The 24,036-nt window shown below is 35.6% G+C and overlaps 1 protein-coding gene across 1 annotated transcript in view; it reads right to left on the bottom strand.

Annotated features, from left to right (window-relative positions):
- The window catches only part of TTC21B (tetratricopeptide repeat domain 21B), an 83,288-nt gene that overhangs the window by 43,598 nt on the left and 15,654 nt on the right, over positions 1 to 24,036 (bottom strand). Inside the window, exons 7-17 of the mRNA XM_058715070.1 lie at positions 20,740 to 20,824; positions 19,324 to 19,422; positions 16,535 to 16,727; positions 15,585 to 15,682; positions 14,829 to 15,029; positions 10,306 to 10,435; positions 6,372 to 6,529; positions 4,414 to 4,638; positions 2,618 to 2,856; positions 1,237 to 1,309; positions 663 to 773 (exon numbers count right to left, since the gene is read on the bottom strand). Of these exons, the coding sequence (XP_058571053.1) occupies positions 663 to 773; positions 1,237 to 1,309; positions 2,618 to 2,856; positions 4,414 to 4,638; positions 6,372 to 6,529; positions 10,306 to 10,435; positions 14,829 to 15,029; positions 15,585 to 15,682; positions 16,535 to 16,727; positions 19,324 to 19,422; positions 20,740 to 20,824 (1,612 nt within the window). The remainder of the gene's footprint in view (positions 1 to 662; positions 774 to 1,236; positions 1,310 to 2,617; positions 2,857 to 4,413; positions 4,639 to 6,371; positions 6,530 to 10,305; positions 10,436 to 14,828; positions 15,030 to 15,584; positions 15,683 to 16,534; positions 16,728 to 19,323; positions 19,423 to 20,739; positions 20,825 to 24,036) is intronic.

Genomic DNA, 24,036 nt, shown 5'->3' with positions numbered 1-24,036 from the left:
GGTGTTCAAGCATAGATATTTTATACATTATAGATTTAAAGCACAGAAAAATTGGAAATAACCTAGCAGAAACTCAGGCATGTACCTATCAGTTAAATATGCCATTTTTAGACAATCAAACATCACATAAGGCAACTGGCATTTCTTATGAAAAGCAGTTAATGAAAACTGCTTGGCGAATTTTTTTTTTTTTTTTTTTTTTTTTACCAGTTTTATTCCAGAGGCCATTGAATGCATTGAATGCAAATATATATGTTCAGTAGTTACCAGGAATAGAACAAGAATATAACAACTAAAGGAAAATCCATTATCCCTACTAGAGGGAAATAAAAGCACATGGCTTACCAAAACTGGTTCATTAGAAAGGACAGCTATTATGCTTTGTCCTATAATGAAAGAAATATAATGTTATCACAATTGACTGGTTGCAGGGTTTAGGTGCAAGATGAAGCCAGAAGTAAATTTTAGGCTCCAGTCTTTGCAAAATGCAGTGGTCAAGAATCTGAGACACTGACAAAATCTTTAACATAAATTCGTTTGTGAATATAAATTTGGAGTTTATAACCATCAAGATACAAACAGTGCTTGCTGTAGACTTCTCAGAGAGCAGGGTTTGAAACATTTAATCCAACAGGCATATCTCAAGTACATAAAGTACTTACCTTTGAGTAGTTGTGAGTTCTGACAAGCGCTTTCCCAATTTTGCTTGCCAGTGTTCCATCTTTGGGATTCTGATTTAATGCTTGCTCATACGCTATTATGGCTTCTTCTGGCTAATGTTGGCAGATACAAAAAATAAGCAATGAATAAACAGCTTAGCTGGATCCTTTTAAAGGGCAACATTTCTGTAATTAAGCTCTGTATCTGTAGTACTCACTCAGTGAGACAAATAAAGTACATAGTAAAGTCTAGAAACATTACCACTGTCAGAGAGGTGACAGTCACTAGTGTAGGTGTAACTCATTACTGGCTCTCTTCATTTTTCTGTTTAAAAGAGACTCTTACCTTGTTTCTGGTATCCTATCTATTTCAAATAATGATAATGCTAAATTACTGGATCTCAGTTTGAAAACAACTTTTTTTTACTATAATGGTTATTTCCTTTTTACTGTAATGACTGGATCTTTAAATAACACTTAAAACATTCCTTTAAATAGAATATTACGCTAATCACAAAAAGGAGTTTTTTGTTTGTTTGTTTTTTAAATCTAAGTTCAGTAGCATCAGAAACTTTACCTCTTGTATATTCATGTATGCATCACCAAGGAGAAGAAAAGAACGAGGGCTGGGCATTCTCTCAGCAATTTCTCTAGAAATCAGACCAATTCTAGTTAGTATCCTGAATATAAATATCTTCTTCCAAAAGAATTAAATAAAAAGTAAGTTTACTTATTTCAATTAAGCCATAGCTTTCAGAGTATCTTCTACATTGTAAAAGAAAAAAAAAAAAACCCATTCATACCCAGATTATTTATGCTAGATCAACTTTTTTTTTTTCCATTAAATCTTTCCACTTTTTGATATGCAGGTAACAAGAGTACTGGTAGACAGTAAACATATAAGCTCTCATTATATGAAAATACATTTTTTTACCTTTAATTTTGAAATGATGTGGGAGCGAAGGCACCAAAACAGGATGTGACGCTATCAGTAATGTACAGCATCTCACTCAATTGGTCCAAAAACTATATGCGAGGTATAACTTTATACATGACACTAAGAATTGAAGTCTATAACTAATGTGTCAGATCTGCCTGAAACAAGACCTATGCTTTTAACTATTATACTATAGGGCATCCAAAACAAATCAATCTTATTTTTAAATATCTTCTGATCATGAGAGATGACGGTGCTGATCTTTTGGAAACATCACAGGGAATAAGATCTAGGACCTCCAGTTCATCCACCCATACACAGGTGCTGCTCAGTTTCTTCGAATCACTCAGCACCTACAAAGAACCTGAACAGCTTTCTAAGTTTTGATATTTACATGATATAGATGAGCCAATGAAATAATTCATCAACAATGTGCTATGTTCTCAACAGATAAGAGTGTTGATCTCTTCTTATATGAAGTGTGTGCTTGTATGTTTATAAGAGTAAGAACAACCTGTGCGTGTTGTCGATCCCAATAAGAGCATCAGTGTATGACATAATGCACCTGCCCTTTCACCAAGGAAAATTTGTAATCCATACCTTGGCGTGGTGTATACTAAGTCATAATTTTCTATTGCTATAACTATTATGCTGAGCATTAAATATGCCATTTAGCCCCTGAATTGTTGTTATATTATAGTTTTCTTAAGCTATTAGAATATATGTAACAGTTGCTTTTCCCCTTCCCAAACAGAAAGGTTTAAGGTCTAGAAATAACATCTAATGAAGGAGGAGAGTTAAGAATGTAGAGTAAGCCACAAAATAATCATCATCATTAATGATTTATGTCTTAGGAGAGTGAGTTGCTTGGTTAGTGTGACTGTGGTTGGTAGTAGAACATATTAAGGAAAGGGTCTATGAAATATCTCTGTAAAGCAGTTAAAGAAAGAAGAAATAAATCTGGGAACTAATTTTAAGAAGTAAATGTGTCAAAATACAATGGGTTGAAATAATCATTTACCTGTAACAAGTAATATATAACATTTTCTCTTTTCTGTGCTTCAGATAAATATCTGCCATTTTTTCTTTGGCCTCTATGAAATAAGGCTGTTCAGCGGTAACATTCCGAAGCATACTTAAAGCTCGCTCAACATCTCCCTGGGCCAGAGCTAGGTCTGCATTAGCAATAGTAACACGCAATTCTTCAGATGTCCCAGAAAATTCATGGATGGCATCTTGTATAACTTTCGCTGCCTCATGCTATAAAGATGAAGTTAAAATAACATTCTTTCAAAATATTCAACAAATTACATTAGAAATGAAGATTTTCTACTAATCCAGAATAAACAATAATTATAGCACAGGTATGATGAAAATTGACAGATTTCTGAAAAGTACAAAAATTTAAAACTAAACTCAGAGACCAAATTCAGATGACAGTATGAATATTTTTTAGGTGAAAAGTGTTTTCATGACTAGGACAATGGCAATTGCTATGAAAGAGCTCCTGCTACTGTAATTTAATAAGCATTTACTTTGTATCCAGCATTATATCAACCCATTTAATTCTCACAAAACCCCTCTAAGCCCTCTCACAAAAACCCCCATCTTGCAGCAAGGAAAATGAAATTTGGAGAGTTAAGAAGCCATGTTCATTATTGCCCCCTTGATGGGATCCAGTCCACAATCATCCACTGTACCAAATGGCTCTTCACCAAGTAGCAGATTACTTTATTCCCTATACCAGGAGCAGTTCTGTTATGCCTCAGCTGAATACATTACCTCATTTTCAAGTCTGTACCTCAATGAAACTAAAATGTCTTTTAAGATCAATATCAATTTTAGAGAATATAAGACATTCCGATTTCAGAAACATGAACATGAAAAAAATAGTGCATTTTAGAATCGACTATCTGTGGTAGAACTGGTTCTTGTTATGTATTTATGTTAATGTATTAGTGAAATAGAAATTATTTTGTGATTTGGCAAGAATCTAGACACAGCCTTCTTCATTTCCGCTAAAATATGAAAATAACTGACTAGCAACTGTTACAATCTAAAAAACAGACCTAAAGGATGTTAAGTTCTTCATTTTCTATAAGGCTTTAACTCCTCTCTCAGAATTGCATCCTTGCCTACTTCCTGTCTATTTATTATTATATTATATTATATTATATTATATTATATTATATCATGTAATATTATGTTGTATTATACTGCATTATATTATTGTATATATTATTAAAATAATATTTGATTTGTTAAAAATAGTATTTGATTTTATGATCACCCTATAAATTTACCAAAGGTATATTCATTAAGTGTTCCTTTTGTTTTCTCAACTATTAGAATTTCAGATTGGTACTTTCATTTGATTCCAGTAGTACTTGTGTGCACATGTACATACGTGTATGTGCATGTGTGTGAGTCCTTTCAGGAATTCACAGAATGACAATTATATTATTACCTTTCATGGTAGCTGAGATCATCACACATTATATTGCTATATACGTTATACTACATTCATACATTTCATGGTACGTATTAAATTATATTATTACTCATATTATATTACACATATGTTATTCTATTGCCTGGTAGCTAATGTAAGTACACTGATACCTAAGGCCATCCAGGTACAAATTATGTTTAACTTCAGGGACTTGAAGAAAGGACATGATTTGGTTCAAAGTAATGAGAAATTTTCTAAACTTTATCATTTGGCCAAGAAAACAATTTTAGCTTTTCCATTTCCTACTAATATGTACACTTGTATAAAAGTTCAGAGCTGAACTACTGAATTAAAACTTGACTTACCTGTTCTCCATTTAAGCGGTGAGCCTCTACCAACTCAAGAAAGACTGATAAACGATGGTTTGCATCAACTTCAATTTTTCTGTGTTTTGATTTTGAGGAAGCTCCAATTCTCCTCATTCCTGGTAAACTCATTGCCATATGCAGGGTTTTAATTGCTTCTGCTATTTCTCCCATTTTCTTTTGTGACTGAGCTTTTATCAAATGATACAAAGGGCATTCTCTCACCTGAAAAAATAATATTCAGAAATACTTCCTTAGAATATACATACAACATCAACACATAATTTACAATCCACCAAACATTAAAATAACAGAATCTCTGAGGACACTCAGCCTGTATTATGTACCTGAGGTCTATTTTTGCCCTCTTATTAATTTTGTGATCATTTACTGTGTGATACCAGATTCAAGGAAACTGCCATTCTCTAGCATCCTTCTGGATGACAAACCAGGTGATGGGCTTTTACCATGATAGAAGAGAAAATACTTTAAAAAAAGACTAGCCAATATATTCTTTAAAAAATTTTTTTTAATGTTTATCTTATTTTTTGAGAGAGAGAGAGAGAATGAGTGGGGGAGGGACAGAGAGAGAGGGAGACAGAGAATCTGAAGCAGGCTCCAGGCTCTGTGTCAAGCCAGAGCCCGACATGTGACTCAAACCCACGAATCATGCAATCATGACCTGAACTGAAGTCAGACGCTTAACTGACTGAGCCCCCCAGGTGCCCCAAGGCTGGCAAGTATATTCTAAGAAATTTAGTTTTCAGGCAAGGCATTTATCTGGGACTTCTAGTACTGACATAAAGTCATTAGATTTCTAGAAACACAGTTTTTCCCTTTTCTTGTATTTTTTAATTTTAGGATTAAAAATTTCAGAACATTTTAGTCAAACTTGGTGTTACCCACTGATACTACTCTGAAACCTGTAGCAATGAAGCTTCTATCTTTATTTTGGCTATCCAAAGTGTTTACAGAAAAAAATAAGAGAATGACAAAATGAATGAAGAAGGAGTCAAAGGAAGGAGATGATCCAGAATGAGGCAGTGTGGCAGTCATCTAATGTCTAGGATGGCTACAACTGCCCTGGAGGCTGCAGCTCTAAGCCTTAACTAGGTATCACATTTGCTGATGGGCTTTGTGTAAATTTACTCATGCTTCTATTCTTCTCTCTGAGATTTCAATTTCTTGGGATAGGGTACTGGCATTGGGGTCATAATGTACCACCCGTCTTGAGAACTAGTGACATAAGAAGCAGGCACTGCCTTCTGCAAATCTTGAATTATCCAGTCCACTGAAGCGTCCTCACATAATAGGGTTCAAGGCCCTGTGAACCAAAGCCAAAGTTTGAGGAGCTCCTCCATGATTCTAGGTAGTTAGGAAGCACCTGAACCTATGATTTTCCCCAATGCTTAGAGATATGGGATGTAACACAGAATATCTTGGATAGAAACCTAGTGTGTTTATATCCTCAAACCATATATGAACTTTCAAAATGACTAGGTGTTCTTTGATGATGACTCTAAAAAGATGTTATTAAAGCCACAATCCAAGAAAGAAAAAAGCAGTAAAATAAAGTTCTTACACATAAAAATATTTGGCATAATGTTCTATAGCTTACAATTATTTTTATATACATCCATTATTGCACTTAATGCTCATTATAACTGTAGGGTGTTATTATATGAGTTTTATAGAAAAGAAAACAGGTTCAGAGAGAGATAAGTGACTAGACACTGACCCCCAGGTATTCTGTGTCCAACTCCTTACAGTTTTTTAATTATACCACAGCTGCCTCCATGTTTTCTCCCACTGCTTGTGAATCCAAACTTGTTTCCATTAAAAATACATTTATTAGCAAAACATATAAGCAAAAATGCAAGATAGCTGAATATGTAAGTATCTGCTAAAGGTTCAAGGAGGGTGATATGTCCTTTCCCACGTGAATCTGGAATACTTACCTTAAAATTATAGCTCAGGCAAAGTTCAAGTGACTGAGAACACAATTTGAATTTTTCCTGAGACAAATAAACCTGAGCTATCAGGAGATGCGCATCTGCATAAGAAGGATTGTGTTCTAGGCAATGCTGCAGGTAATTATAAGCTGCTTCAATGTCACCTAATGACAGAAACAAAGCATTGTAATTCAAATGGTTAAGAGACAGAGATGTGAGAGAGAAGAGGGTCATGAGGAGTTTATGGAGAGTTCCAGTATTTAAACTAAAGTTCTCTATTCATAAGGCAGTGTAACCTCTCTACCTGCACCAGGTAGCTAGCCTCCTTCTAGACTTCATTAAAGGATATACCTGTAAGTCCATAAGGAGCTCTATAAGGAGCTCCATAAGGAGCAAGGCAGAGAAAAGCTGTGAATGGATGGATCAGAGTCCATTACTGTTGTTACCGAGAGGACCATAAATGTACCTTTATTTATTTTCCTGATCAAAAAAATTTTGCTTACAATTTTATTACAGTAAGTTTTGTAAAACATAGACATTTAAATAGGTAGAATTCTGTAGCGTCCCTTACATTAACAAAGAAGATCTAGTCTTGGAATTATTTTTGGCTAGAGATTTTATCACTGTATATAGAATAACAAAAAAAGCATAAGGATATATTCCAGACATTCAGAAATATGAACTACTGATTTAATATGCTTTTAAATACCAACTGAAATAGTCAGTGTTTTGGGCATGCATACTCTGTACATCTGGGGGTCTTAGATGGAAGAAATGATCAAAATTAAAGTGACAAGAATGGGTGGAATCTGTTAGGCTCGGCTGGTACTTGGGGTCAAAAGAGGCTCTTCAGAGAAGGAAGGGCATGAACTCTAGGTCCCAGAAGAACTTTCTAGTGATGTAACCTACAGTGATCTGCCCAAAGCCATCTCATAGACTGGCTTTAAGTAGTAGGTATAGGAGCCCAACTCCCCATTCAACCTTGTTAGGAGCATGGGGGAAGGGCAAGCCCTAAATTATTCTCTGTTCCATTACTCTCCTTAACCTTACATGATACCTCAATAGACCAAATAAGACTTATACTTAGGGCTTCCTGTTCCCAAAGGCCTAAACTACCAATGACAAAATCCACATAAACAGAAAACAGTTTTCTTAGAGACAGAGTAACTGGCTGAGGCTGCATAATAACTTAATAAATATAGTATCAAAATTTGTCAATCAACCATCAAACATAATAAATAATATTGGATTATTTTTTGTTGTGATAAGATCTAACGCTCAAGAATCGAATAGGCAGAAAAGGAAATGGAAAGGTTAAGGATAATAACCTGGTGTGCAAATTACCACCTCCATGTAAAAGAATTAAGGAGATAACCTGGAGGTTACTGCTAAGGGGGAAAGTACATAGGAAAAGAATCAGGATTTATAAATAAGAGACTGAAGAATATGAGGACTGTATGAATAATTGAGATCAGAATTTTTATTGTTTGTTTAATGGTGATGAGGGGGAAAGATGTGTGGAGTTAGTATTTAGAAGGTCACTAAATATTTAAAAATGAGAAATGGGTAATCACTGTTGGGGAAAATAGCCACATAAACAAAGAACACATCAACATCACATTTTTATCGAAGAATAGCCCAATTTCCCTTAAGGAGGAAATGAAAGATATTTCTGTCCTACATGTATCTCTTTGTTAGGGTCTGGTGTAACACAGAATTTGGCTGGCCTTTGTCCCGTTTCCTGGGAAGGAGTCTTGAAATCATAGAATTTCCCAAGTGAGAGGGAAATCTTTGTTGTTTGAGGTCAGCTCTGATCATTTACCTAAGTGAGAAGACTCATGGTGAGGCCCTAGATAGCTTATGTTAAGGAGATGACTCCATGGGGACTATCCCCGCCAGAAAGACCAACCAAGTACTTAGAGAGTTGGGGCTTTGAACTATGTTTTCTACTTGGACTGGGGAGGAGGATCCTGGAGACTGAGTTCAATCACACACCCAATGATTCGATCTGTGCCTATATAATGATTCTCTAATTAAAAACTCTAAACCTGAGTTGAGTTTCCCTGGCTATTAATGTTCTTTATGTATTGTCATATATACATATGTTGGAAAGTTTATGTGTACTCTATAGTGAACAATGGCAGCTTCACATTTGGGACCCTCCCATACCCCACCCCGTACATCTCTTTTGCTGGTTTGGATTAGTATCTTTTTTCTAAACTAAAACTCTAATTAAGTGGTTTCCTCAGTTCTATGAGTCATTCTAGTGAATTTGAAGCTGAGGAGTCATAGAAACCCTGAATCTGTAGTCAGCTAGTCAGAAGTTTAGATGGTCTTGGCAACCCCTGAACTTGTGGCTCGTGTCTGTGCCCTTAACCTGTGAAGACTGGTCCAACTCCAGGTAGTTCTCAGGTCAGAAGTCATTGCATTTGGCAATTTATCAGGATACCGTTATTTGGACACATGCCAGCGTTACTTCAAATGGTTTCAGGCTGCTCTTTTTATTTTATTTTTTTTAATTTTTATTATTTTTTTTTAACGTTTATTTTTTTTTTATTTTTTTTTTTTTTAATTTATTTTTGGGACAGAGAGAGACAGAGCATGAACGGGGGAGGGGCAGAGACAGAGGGAGACACAGAAGCGGAAACAGGCTCCAGGCTCTGAGCCATCAGCCCAGAGCCTGACGCGGGGCTCGAACTCACGGACCGCGAGATCGTGACCTGGCTGAAGTCGGGCGCTTAACCGACTGCGCCACCCAGGCGCCCCTTTAACGTTTATTTTTGAAACAGAGAGAGACAGAGCATGAACAGGGGAGGGGCAGAGAGAGAGGGAGACACAGGATCTGAAACGGGCTCCAGGCTCTGAGCTGTTAGCACAGAGCCCGAAGCGGGGCTCGAACTCACGGATCGTGACATCATGACCTGAGCCGAAGTCAGACACTTAACCGACTGAGCCACCCAGGCGCCCCAAGGCTGCTCTTTTTAAAAAGAGTGTCCATCTATGAAACTTTGGCAAGTAAGTAATACTATATTGAGACTGATTTATATCAATTTTCAAAATAAATAGTAAGTGTTTGATAAATTAATCACAGAACTCAAAGTCTGTTTAATCACCTAGTAGATAATACTGTTTCAACTGAGAGGAAAAGTAGAAATATCATGTGGCTCAACAGTAGAACTTAATCAGAAGAAGGTATTATAAAGCCACTTCTTACATATAGAGTATTTCAGAGATACAAACTTTTGAGATCACCTAGTTCTTTTTTTAACAGTTAAAACTGAGGTCAGATAAATTATAAAGTCAATCTTCTCTCTCCATTACATGCAAGAAATAACTGTTTACGGTAATATCTTTAAGCTGGTTTCTACTCTTTATGATTTTACAAACTTAATTTACTTTGTGTGGCAATTCATCTACCAAAGGTACATAAACATAAGCACAAAGAATGATCTATTATGTGTATAGTCACACATCTGTTTGTGTCCTAAAAAACTAAGGTTATAAACCTGGGGTTATTTTTTTTTTAGCTATACATAATCACAGAAACTAAGCAGGAATTAATCAACACATTTCATAAAGGCCTGAAACCTGGTAAACTTTGCATCTGGCTATACCAATGAGTCAACTATGGATTAATGGCTATGAATTCTTATTGCCATCTAAGTACCATCTGATGGACTTTTTTGTAAATGGTACAACTGCTTTTTCCTGTCAATTCACTTGAACAATGAAAATTTATGCTGATTTATAAAGAATTAAACACAAAATAATTTAATGCAATTTTACACAATCTTATTTTGGACTAAAATTATTTGTTTGTGCACAAGTAAAATGCATCTTATGTGACTATTCTCCAAGTATGTGGAGTACTTAAACATACCTTTGTTTTTATCAACATCAGAATTAAAAGGTTAATTTAAGTTTTTAAGTTATATTCTACCTGATAAATATTTCACTTTTGCTATAAGGAAGACAGCTTGCAGTAGACCTGGTACAGTTCTTACTATAGTCTCCAGGATTGAGGTACAACGTCTGAGAAGTGGAGAAAGAGGTTGCCCAAGACTTGCAGGCTAAACAAAACAAATTAGCACATCATTTTATAATTATATTAGTATTTAGCTAAAAGTAAACAAACATACTAAATTTTAGTGTAACTAGCAAAACTACCTATTTTCCCAAAATTTCTCTTATTCTATTTTTGCAATAATATCTTTCCTATAACATGACTAATACTAATTTATCCCCTTGGGATCTGTGAACAGCCCATGCAATGGCTTTTATTCAGCAAAACAGTTATGAGATTATTACAGTTACTGATCTGATAACATGAAAGGAGCATATTTGTTCAAAAACTGTCAAGGAAACATACTCAAAGGAAAGATAACTGAGAGACAGAACTTCTTGCTGGAAATGAGAGTCAAGGCAATGTAGTTCTAATTCTAGACCTGCCTGTGATTTACACAGTTCAGTAACTTGCATTACCCCCTAGAGTACTGTAAGTTCAGTTTCTAGAAAATTATTTTTCCTAGAAGTCAGAGGGTAGAACACACTCATGTGTATTATACCAAATGTCTCACACGTTCACGTTCTCTGCTTTTCTGCCTGGCATGTCAAAGGCTTTCAAAGGATTTTTTTTTCCTCTTTTTATTAATACATAGTGAATATGGTAACTAAAACAGTACTATAACATTTGTTTATTGTTTTAATGGCTGTCTACCCAACCAATCTTTATCCAAGGGTTACCCACTCACAAGTTACAAATGTGATATTAAATATCAAACGTTTATTCTCCCTGCTTTGACCTACTGATGTTGTGTCCTTAATTTGAAAAATAATCTTCCCCATCGTCCCCCTACACTCCATACATATATACTCTTTTTTATTTTAAGTTTATTTTTATTTATTTCAAGAGAGAGATAGAGACCAAGTGGGGAAGGGGCAGAGAGGGAGAGATAGAATTCCAAGCAGGCTCTCCATTGTCAGTGCAGAGCCCCATGCAGGGCTCAAACTAACAAACAGTGAGATCGTGACCTGAGCCAAAGTCAAGAGTCTGATGCTTAACTGACGGAGCCATCCAGGCGCCCGTCCACACATATATATTTTTAACTAGAGTATAGTGTCTTACAATCACTCTTACAATGAGACGTTACTACTAAAAAGAAACTACCACATCTCTTCACTATGTTGTCACAAAAAAATGTGCACTCAAAAATTATTTCAAAATATGACCACTGATGCCTACAATACGTCGACTTCTTTAAATTTCTACAGCACTTATAAGTTACGTAATAAAATTTAGCATCCTACATTATCTTATACAATTCCAAAGTAGTTTCATGTTTTGTTTTGCTTCTTTTATAGGGTTAGGGTCTTTATGTGCCTTGAAGATCAGAATTTTACACTCTTTCACATAGTATGAATACAGAGTAAATTCTTCAAAAGTATTTATTTTTTCAGTGTAACTGAAAACAGTGAAAGTATAGGTGATATAGGTGGCAAAGGTTCTTTACCACCTGCTAAGAGCTATTTATTGAGAACAACCGTCATTTTTGCTGTAAACACTTTCAGAGTGAATTGTACGTGGACAATCTCTAAGGTAACATCCGTCTGATTAAAAACAAAATATAAAAGGGGCAAGGAACAGAACTGGAGAGGCAAGTCTGCCTTTCTGATATTTCCCCATGGAAACACCATTATGAATGTTAATTAGGTGCTGCCATGCTGACAAAGGTTATATGGGGGGGGGGGTGGGAACACAAAATGTTGTGGACTAGGGACACAATTGCCACTTAACACATTATTTCTTGCTCCTCCTACAGTTAATTCTTAGCACAGCTGCCACAGAAATCCTTTTTAAATTACTGAGTCAGATGACGCTGTAAACCCTCTGGCGGCTCCCCACTGTACTCAGAATCGATGCCAGGGGAGGGACAACACCTCTAAGGACCTACGTGGTCTGCTTTCTCTGTTGTGACCTCCTCCTCACTCTATCCCTGTCACATTAGTCTCCTTGTGGCCTTTGGGCCACTGCACAACTGTCTCTGTGCCTGAGACAATCTATACCATATCTCCACATGAACACCACATTTTTGTTCAACTTTTACCACTTAATGAGGCCTAACCAGATCATCTTATCTAAAATTATCACCTAGGGGCGCCTGGGTGGCTCAGTTGGTTGAGCGTCCAGCTTCAACTCAGGTCATGATCTCACAGTTCATGGGTTCGAGTCCCACGTCGGGCTCTGTGCTGACAGTTCAGAGCCTAGAGCCTGTTTCAGATTCTGTGTCTCCCTCTCTCTCTGCTCCTCCCCTGCTTGTGCTCTCCCTCTCTCTCTCAAAAATAAATAAACATTAAAAAAAATTTTAAAAAATTATCACCTATTTCTTCTGAGATTTTCTAATACACCATATAATTGGTTATATTATCTGTCTCCTCCTGCTAGTTATATATATGCTTCATAGAGGACAAAGGCTGTACTTTATCCTTTCACAACTACTTCCCCAGCTCCAAGCAAAGTCCTGGGTACTCTACAAGCATTCATTGAGTGAATTCTGATTATTGCACAAGTACTGAAAAATGCATTCTAATTCTAAGCAACTGAAAGCACATCATGACAGGGAAGACTTGGATCAACCCTATTCCAGAAGGGTTAATTTATTATTATTTTTTAAGTTTATTTATTTATTTTGAGATACAGCATGAGAGGACAAGCTGGGGTGGGAGGGGGGAAGTGGGGCAGAGAGCGGGAGAGACAGAATCACAAGCAGGCTCTGCACTATCAGCATAGAGCCCAACGTGGGGCTCGATCTCACGAACTGTGAGATCATGACCTGAGCTAAAACCAAGAGCCAGATGCTTAACCGACTGAGCCACCCAAGTGCCCCCAAACGGCTAATTAAAAAAAAAAAAAAAATACAGATTTATACAAGTTTGGAAAATGACATAGTGATCAACAAAAGTCGCATGGCTTCCCTAAAGAAAGGCCATTATCCTCATTTCCTTATTAACACAATTATGGAAGCTGTAAATCAGGGAGAATGCTAAGAATTATGCTTTTAGCAATGAAACATCTGACACTTCCTGTTATGATATTCCTGTGTTGAAGCATTAGCTGAATATAACGTAAAGTCATCTGCTTACTGTCGTAATAAGAAAGTGCTGACTAACGGATCCACATCAGTTTGGAAACAACTCTGGTAGTTCAATAAAAGGCTCCATTTTCAGTTCTACTCAGTGCTGCATAAGGCAGATAATGGATGACACTAAAGATCTGTATAAAATAGATGACAATCAGGATCTAAAATAATATGGTAATCTGGAATTATGAGAGGAGTCTGAGGAGATAAGGTTTCACAGGGATAAATGTACAGTCTACAGTTTGGTCCTAAGTTACAGTGAATAATAGATCAAAAGACTTTAGTTAACTATTAATTCAATAGGGGTCGATAATATCGTTATGATTCACAAAAGAAGCTAGAAGAACATCTAGAATTAGGGAGAAGAGGATCTGCCAGGGCCAAACCCACATTTGGACTAGTGACCTTAAGGAGAGCTTACTAACAGGAGAAAGGCTATCCTCAGGCCCACGAGCAGGGTTCTAGCTATGTCATATAAAAATAAATGGCTAAAAACCTGGACTTGTTTAGGGAGAACATGAAAACTAATTTCTAAAATCTGAAGGTCTGTTTTATGAATGAGGAATAACCCTTGCTTTGGCTAAGTAACTGGACTTGCCCGTGCCACTTCAGAGAGCAGGAGGATGACTAGGACACAGGTGAATTTTTTTTAACATGAAGTTAAGTCTGATTTAACACAGGAAATGCAGTCTAACAGTTATAGTTATACAGTAAGAACTGCACTTTTAGGTGTACCCAAAGGTTGGATGGGCCCTTAAGATGCTATGGAGTGGATTCAGGGGTGCCTGGGTGGCTCAGTCGGTTGAGCGTCTGACTTCGGCTCAGGTCATGATCTCATGGTCCGTGAGTTCGAGCCCCGCGTCGGGCTCTGTGTTGACAGCTCAGAGCCTGAAGACTGTTTCAGATTCTGGGTCTCCCTCTTTCTCTCTCCTCCCCCACTCATGCTCTGTCTCTCTCTTCTCAAAAACAAATAAACGTTAAAAAAAAAAAAGAAAAATTAAAAAAAAAGATGCTATGGAGTAGATTCAAGTATTACATGAATGTCTGACTTAAACAACTTCTGATATTTCTCCTGAAGTGAAGATATTAACATTCTATGAACTACAAGTGAATATTTATAAACCAAAACATTTATTACTTGATAGCCGTCATTGGCATAAATATTCTGACTTAAAAACTATTTCAACTAATATAGATACGAATACTACCATTGTAAGATGCAGATATAATCTAATATGTGAAAGACAATTTATTAGCACATTCATAAAACACTGTGTAAATGATGTCGTAAATATTTTCACTGAAAAAAAGTCCCAGAATTACTTACCTGCATTGGGCAGAAATTCAGATATTCTGTAATAATTTCTAGTAAGAAATCAGGATTTAAGTTCTCAAAATATTGTATGCCAAGTGGTAAATCTTCTAAATGTGAAAAATGAGTGTCCAGAACATCATTTAACATGTTAATAACTTCTTCTTGTCGCTTATTTTTCTTCATAGCAAGAATTGCATGTAAATAAATTAATTCCTACAAATTAAGCAGTTGCCATTAATTATCCCATTCAGTTGTAAAGCCATTTATTTCTACTTAGATTTCAAACACATATGAAGTGCTATTTATGTGCAATATTTATTCAAATTTAAGTATTAGCTTGGACAAACTTTTAGACTCTTTTTAAAAACAAAATTTTTTTTAATGCTTATATATTTTTGAGACAGAGAGAGACAGAGCACGAACGGGGGAGGGTCATAGAGAGGGAGACACAGACTCTGAAGCAGGCTACAGGCTCCAAGCTGTCAGCACAGAGACTGATGCAGAGCTTGAACTCACGGATTGTGAGATCATGACCTGAGTCGAAGTCGGACGCTCAACCGACTGAGCCACCCAGGTGCGCCAAACTTTTAGACTCTTATACAAGATTACTTAAAGTCTAATTCTGCAAGGAGGTAAGTTAGTAAATGCAATCATACATTAAAATTATCATATATTAGTCTTTTAAAGCCATTACTATTACTAAAAAAATTTCATATTTTATAAACAGTAGCTAGCATCTATACGATCTGATAAAATAAAATACTGTACCGCAGATTTTCCAATAGACTGCTGAATTTCACTAAGGAATTCGAGCTGCTGATCTGCATCCTGTAACTGCCCTTCTATTAATTGACATCGGATAACTCCTAAAGCCAAATAGGACAAAAATAGTCAAAGTCCACATCCATTCAGGTATGTACACTTCAAGCTAACAACACAAGGATTAATAAAATAGGGTTTTCCCCCCATAATATATTAAAGTATTGATACATTATAATAAAATACAATAAAGTCATAAATACTACATCAGATTTAAAAAAGAAGAAAAACAGAATAAAAGGAAATAAAATTGCCAGCTTTGTACCTATATAAAATCAGTTACTAAGGACTTCAGAATTTATGGGAACTACCCCCATAAAAGTTTATTATCGCAAGATACTATATAAGAAATGAAAACTTTAGGGGCACCTGGATGGCTCAGTCAGTTGAGCATCCGACTTGAGTCAGTTGGGCATCCGACTGGAGTTGGTTGGGCCCTGGGTTGGCCTCTGTGCTGAGCATGGAGCCTGCTTCCGATTCTCTCTCTCTCTCTCTCTCTCTCTCTCTCTCTCTCTCCCTCCCTCTCTCCCTCTGCCCCTCTCCCCAGTTCATGCTCTCTCTGTCTAAAACCAAGTAAAATTAAAAAGGGGCGCCTGGGTGGCTCAATTGGTTAAGCATGCGACTAGTTTCAGCTCAGGTCATGATCTCAGTTTGTGAGTTCAAGCCCCACGTCTTGGGATTTCTTTCTCTCTTCCCCCCCTCCAAAATAAATAAACATAAAAAAATTTTTTAAAAATGAAAACTTCATTTTTAAAGATTTATGTTTTTTTCTATTGTGGATAGTAGAGGACAGTTTGATTTTAGAAAACCACAACATATTTTCTTCTTTAATAGCAGGTATTAAAAGGAATTATTATGTATATATATCTGAGGAACACTTATAGAAACAGTTGTCATACCAATTAGTGCGGGGACACTAGTTTCATCCAGTTTCATGGCGGTATTATACCACTTCAATGCTTCTTTCATGTCTCCTTGTAAAATCATTTGGTATCCAAGTTCTGTAGCAAATTCTGATTGTTCAGGGTTTAAAGCAAGAGCTCGTTGTAGTAATGTCTGAATTTTTCTAAGAATGAGTTGACTTCGTCCACACTAAAAAGAAAAAAAAATTTAGAAGTCAAACACTTCTATTCAGGTGGGAGGATTATTTTTTTTCTAAATATACAAACTATTTGTACTTCATAGAAATAGAATGAAAAAAAAAGATTTAATAACTAAAGGAAAATAAAACTTCTCCATTTACTACCTGGACAGTGCAGCAAGAAAGAGTTTACATCTAATCAGAACTTAAAATCCTCATGAACACTGCTTTTAAACAACAGCTTCCTGGAAAGTATACTCTAAAGATGCTACACAAGTGTATTTTTTAGGACTGTTTTCAAACTGTCTTATCATTGTTTTATAAATTAGACGAGGAAATCATTATTTTAAGGTTACAGATATGTATATGTACATATATATGTAGTTTATCAAATCAAAACCTAGGACAAGGATTTGCTTTCCCCCTAAGGAGAAGGTATACCACCAGGGCAAATATTTCGTTTTTTTATTATTTTATTTTATAATATCATCTCTTTTTATTAAAAATTGTGTATATGTGCAGAGAAAGGATAAACACTTTAATGTTAAACATGTTAAGTTTTCCGTGGTGAGATCATTAGTATTTTTACTTTCTTCTTTGTATTTTCTCCTAATTTATTTTTTTAATGGGAAAAAGGTAGTATATAAATATTTTTAAATATAACTTATTGTCAAGTTAGCTAACATATGGTGTATAGAGTGTGCTCTTGGCTTCGGGAGTAGATTCCCAAGCTTCATTGCTCACCTACAACACCCAGAGCTCCTCCCAACAGGTGCCCTCCTCAATGCTCATCACCCATTTTCTCCTCCCCTCTGTTTCCTCCCCTCCCCATTAACCCTCAGTTTGTTCTCTATATTTAAGAGTCTCTTATGGTTTCAGGGCAAATATTTTTAAAGATCATGCATTTGGGCTCAGCTGGGTAACTCAGTTAAGCGTCTAACTCTTGATTTTGGCTCAAGTCAGGATCTCCCAGTTCGTGGAACCGAGCTCCGCACTGGGCTTCACACTGACAGGACAGAACCTGCTTGGGAATCTCTTTCCCTCTCTCTCTGAGATCGTGCCCACACACACCCACTCTCTCTCTCAAAAATAAATAAACTTAAAAAAAAAAAGATCATGCATTAGAATCTTTGTTATAAAAGCTTCAAAAATAGTTCAAGAAATGGCTACTCTACTCAAATAAGTACATAATGTTCTAACATAATAACTTAAAAAAAGTTTATTTATTTATGTTAGAGAAAGAGTGAGATCGCAAGCAGGGGATGCGCAGAGAGAGAGAGGGAGAGAGACAATCCCAAGCAGGCTCTGTGCTGCCAGCACAGAGCCAGATGTGGGGCTCCAACTGACAACCCGGAGATCATGACCTAAGCTGAAATCAAGAGCCGGGACACTCAACTGACTGAGCCACCCAGGTGCCCCTACCACAGTAACTTTTAAGAGTAAAATTCTAAACTGCTTGAATTTTTTAAGCTTAATTAAAAACTAATCAAAATAAATGATCTGGCAATGAAATAAATAAAAAAAGGTAAATATCTTCCTTAACTCAAACTTTTGTAATAGCAGGGATTTTTTTCCCCTCTAAATCTCACACAATCTGACAATCTGTTTTTTAACAAAAGAATCAGTTTCTTCATGGCATTTAACAATTGATATCCTTGATTTTTTCTTTCAGTTTATCTATTATTTCATCTACTTATGTGTACCTTTTCCTTATTTTTTAAATAAGGAATTAGTTTAATTAACTTTTCAATCCTCCATTCCTTGTATTGATTTTGAGATTCTGCTGTATTTTTCTACTTCATTCCTGATTATCTTCTTCTTATTGGATGTTGTAATAAAAACATTTCTTTATTATTATTAAAACAAAAAGATCCCAACCATTTCCCCCACCAAAATTGTCTCTTACCTATGTTAAAACTTTTTTTCAAATACAACTGACCCTTGAATAACATGGGGGTAGGGTGCTGGCCTCCACCCTTCACTGCACAGTTCAAAAGCTGCATATAATTTTTGATTCCCCAAATATTTAACTATTAAAATATTCTACTACTGACCACACCTAATTGATAACATAGTCTATTAACACATATTTTGTACATTATATGTATTATATACTGTATTCTTGTAATAAAATAAGCTAAAGAAAAGAAAATTTTATTAAAAAAATCATAATAATAAGGAAACTACATTTACAGTACAGTACTGTATTGACTGAAAAGATCTAGTTTAAGTAGACTCATGCAGTTCAAACCCGTGTCAGTCAAGGGTCAACTGTAGTTTTAAAAAACAAAACAAAGAATAACTCTAATCATAAATCCTACGCTCTGATTAAAATACATGATTTCCCATTTCCTTTGGAATTTACTACTTTCCTATCCTTAAAGGCTCAACAAAGCCTTCCACGAAGCCTTTATGATGTCTTCTTATGGTTGGTGAGAAATTATGTTATCTCCTCCAAACGGATTTTCTTAGGAATGTTATCACATATTTATATGTGTAGGGTATTTTCACTCTAGGCCATATGCCCTTTGGTGCCTCAACCTTCGTGACTTATTTTACATTCCCAGCTACAGATACAGAACTCTGGTACATTGCAGGCACTCTTACAGTTCTGCTGAAGGCTACTGTGATCTTATAAAAAAGTTGAGCATTTTGTGGTTCCGTGGCATCCAATGCATTTTCTAAGTTTTCCAGCGTGGTGGCAGCCTAAAACAAAAGTATCCAGTATAATTTTAAAATAACAAAGAAAAAAAGAATACATGACATATACACGAATAAATATTATCATTTAAAAAATGTTTGCTTTTGCAAATTCCCTCTTGACTCCAGTGAAATCATCTATGTTGCAAAATGTATTAAAAGTTCTTTTTTTTTAATTAAAAAAAATTTCTTTAATGTTTATTTATTCTTGAGAGAGAGCATGAGCAGGGGAGGGGCAGAATGAGAGAGAGGGACACACAGTCCAAAGCAGGCTCCAGGCTCCGAGCTGTCAGCACAGAACCTGATCCGGGGCTCGAACTCACCAACTGTGAGATCATGAATGAGCCAAAGTCAGATGCTTAACCGACTGAGCCATGCAGGCGCCCCAAAAATTCTTTTAAAAGGCTCAAGAATTATGAATAAAGAATTGAGTTTTAAAATGTGTTTTTAAAATATCTGTTATTGAATGGAATTCTTTGGGTAGGTAAAGATACCCATAATATTCAATTAACTATATATGCCAAGCTCCCTCTCCAATAATTAATTCATGACACACATGAGATATGAATAATAACATAAGTATAAACATTACTATTGTATGAGATCGGACTTCAAATTACTTATATAGTCTGGTTTATATTTAAAATATTCTCTAGATTAGAAAAATCACTAAGACACTTATGGTAAGTAACTTCAATGCCAGGAAAATTTACTGAAGAGGCACCCCTACTGAAATTCTTATGGTATTTACTGAAAAATTTATTAGTTGCTATCATATTAACTGATTTAACCAGACTAAACACAATTCAAATCTATTACCTGTTACAATACTATTTGCTTCAAACTGGATTTTGGCATTCCATAATTCAGTATATAATCAATGTGCTCATTACTAGAGAAACATGTACCTTATTATAAGGTCCAATGGGATTTCATCTAAGCCCATTTAAATAATGCAAACACAGTTAAATTGTAAAAATACTACAAATCATATTTTGTATATATATTCTTCCATACCTAGCACCACCAGTTACATTAATCATGTATATAATACTGTACTGGGGTTTTATGTGGAAAACCACATATACTATAATTAATGATTTAAGGAATTTTTAAGGTAGTTTTAACTATATAATATTTTTGCTTTACTAGTTGATTTAAGAAGCTCATCTCTTTGTTAAGGTGTATTTCTAGGAATCAAGTAAAAAGTACCATGTAATACATTCTAAAAGAGCTCTTGAAGGCTCTTATATATGTGCATATGTGTGTGTGTAACTATCGATTTTTTAATACAGGAAACTTAAATAGTACAATACAACTTACCTTCTCTATGTCCCCCTCCCTACACAAATAGTAAAGAGCCAGGATTCTTAGAGCTTCCACATTTTGATTATCTTGAAGCATTAACCTGCAGAAAAACATTTCACTTAATGTTGAAATAAACTTAATGTGCTTTCTTTTATTTGAAGGTTGAAAAAGTCATTTTGCTGGTCTGACTACTCCATTATCTAAGTAAGAATTTTAAGTAGTAAAATAAAATCTCCTTTATGAAAATTATCAACCTCATTATTTAAGCTAAAAAAAAATCTCTGATTCTTAGTCTTCATGCACTGCTGGAGTACTGATTCTTAGTCTTTAATATGTTTTAAAAAGATATGAATAGATGGTACCAGTCTCATTAAATTCTTTGGCAATCCTAAATAAAGTATTACTTAACCATGCATAACAGTATATTAAAAGAATAATTCACCTTAACCAGGAAGATTTATTACAAGAATTTCAGGAATGAGAAGATTGGTTAAATATTTAAAAGTCTCTTAATGTAATTCACAACATTAAAACAGATTCCTATGTGACAAAAAAATTTGAAAATATTATGGAAAAATATCTGATTAGTAATAGGAACAACTCCCCTTACCCCAAAAAAGATATAAACTTAGTAAAAAATATGCAAAAGCTATATAAATTCCTATGAACTTTGCTCAAGGACATTTAAAAAAGAAATGAACAAATGGGGTAATAACACACCAGGTTTCTTATTATGGATGATGTGGTACAATGAATTATTAGCTTCAATTTTCCACCTTCCAAGAATATATACCTTCTGCCACGAAAGTGAGTTCTTCCTATAAATGCTGACATGTACTTTGTTGCTCCTTGGCTGTGGACTTGGACATCTTCCTAATGTTGGTCAATGGAATGTGAACAGGACTGGCAGTGTGCCACACCAAAGTTTCAGAGGCACTGGATACTTCTGCCTATCCCTTTACATCTCTGCTATAAACACGGAGACGAGCTCACCTCTGGGTAGCTGCTGCTCTCTAGCTTGAGCCCAAAGAAGAACACCCGTAGAGCTGACCAGAGACCAAACTGCAATAAAGTGCCACACCACCCAGATGGACCTAAAATCTGAAGCAGAACACCAGGCGGGGCCGGTGGAGGCCAGCAGACCCCAGATGATCCCTACCAAAGTGAGGAATGAGTGCTTACTATCGTTAAGACCTGAGATTTGTAGCTGTCTGCTATGCCCCAATAGTTGCCACATGATAACACCCATTTTTGGTTAAAAAGGTCCCCCCCCCCAAATAATCTATAGATTCAATGCATTTCAAACCAAAATCTTAGAAGGTTTCTTTTTTTTTTTTTTTTTTAACTTGGTAAGTTAATTCTGACAGTCGATTGAAAAAGAGCCAAGAAAACTATCAAAAAAGAAATGTGATGGGGAACATGCCCCCCAAAATATAAAAATGTATTTGAAATACAGGGAATAATGGGGAAAAAAATGACCAGTCATTTTACAGGGGAAAAAATAGCCTTAGCAATATGCAGGTGCTCAATTTCAACATAATCAAAGAAATGAAAATAAAAATACGGTTTTATTCTACCAGATACTACCACTTTTATTCTACCAGATCGTTAAAAAACAAAACCACCACACTGATAATAGCCAGAGTTGACAAGGATAGGGGAGGAGCATTCTGGAGACTACTCATGGGAGTATAAATTAGTACAATTTCTTAGAAGAACAATTTGGTAGTGTCTTTGCAAATTTCAAACATGCATACCCGAGATAGAGACTGCCATCTGTCTCCTCAAATCATTCTTTCCTCATTTGCTTGGGCACATAGCTAGCTGACATGTTCCTGCTACCTTTGCAATTAGATGTGGCCCACGGGAGACAGCCCACTTCTAGGCCTGGGCTTTAAAGGAAAGTGGAATGATTCCGCCACACTCTTACCCTTTCTACCAGCTGGATACCAACGTCATGAGGTTTTAGGACATCGCAGAGTTGCAATATGGAAAGAACCTAGGTCCCTGAATGACAGTGTGGAGGAAGGCTGACTGATCAAAAGTTACACCCACTCAAAACAATTACATATGGCAGAAAAAGTATTCTATTATGTGTTTAGATCTATTTTATAGGAGCTCGGCCTACCCTAACAAATATGATTCCCTTTAATTCAGTAATCCCTCATTTAAGAAATGATCCTCCAGAAATATACCTATATGTGTAAAAAGGGGTGTGTGTGTGTGTACCCCTAAATGGCTATCAATGGGGAAAGATCAACTACTTATATGTTTACTTTATGGATGTGTACTTTGTTAAAAAATAATTACGTATATCTGGCTGAATGGATATAAAAGAATATCCACAAAATACCAAGTAAATAAAAATCAAGCTTAAAAACTATAGTCTATTTTTTATTTTACAAACATCCCCAAATAAGTATGTGTGTGTGTGTATATATATATATATATATATATATTTAATATACTATATCGATACTCCACCACCTCCCACTCATACAAAGTGCCTAGAAAAGAAATCTAGAAAAATATAAACATCAAAGAGTTACTAATACCCAAACTGTGGCCTCCAAATATCACTTCCCACTAAAAGGGATTATATTGCACTCCACAACAGCTAATTCCTGTTTAGGGCAAAAAATACACAAAATGACCCTAGTGCGTCTTGCTATACACCAAATAGCAAGGAAATTATTGAAGACTACTAGGATCCCGTCAAAAGGACCTAAGAACTAACTTGAAGAGGCTACTAACAGCCAATAGTGAGACAATATGAGCAATTATAACAATCAAAACGGTTAGAAGCACACAAGTTTAATCCATGTTATATAAACAAACCCAAACTGCTAATCAATCACAATTCGGGGATGCTAGGGAACTTTCTAATTTTTTTGGTTTTTTGAAACCCAGAAATAAAAGATTCAAGCACTTATCCAACTTTTCTTACATGAACTATACCACTGGATAACCGACCAGTTGATGCGAAATTTTTTTTATTAGTACTCCAGCTAAGAAATGCAGAATGATATAACCATATTGTAATCCTAAAGCACCCAGGTACTGAGCACAGATTTCTGATATTACCACAAAAAGACAGCAGGGGATGATGTCCCTTCGATAAAAGAACACATCACCACTTATGAAGTAACTGCAAAAAGAAAAAAAAATTGAACATGTATCTAACCAAGCCCCTATATCCAGTACCAATTTACAGGAAATTCAGAGGATAAGCAACAGTACATGGCATGCAATCAATAAAATTCTTATGGAAAACCTACTGGATACAAGATGGTTTATTTATCGTAAATATCA

The sequence above is a fragment of the Neofelis nebulosa genome, chromosome 2 (assembly GCF_028018385.1).
Source record: "Neofelis nebulosa isolate mNeoNeb1 chromosome 2, mNeoNeb1.pri, whole genome shotgun sequence".
Taxonomy (NCBI): Eukaryota; Metazoa; Chordata; class Mammalia; order Carnivora; family Felidae; genus Neofelis; species Neofelis nebulosa.
This window is presented reverse-complemented; position numbering and strand designations above follow the sequence as displayed.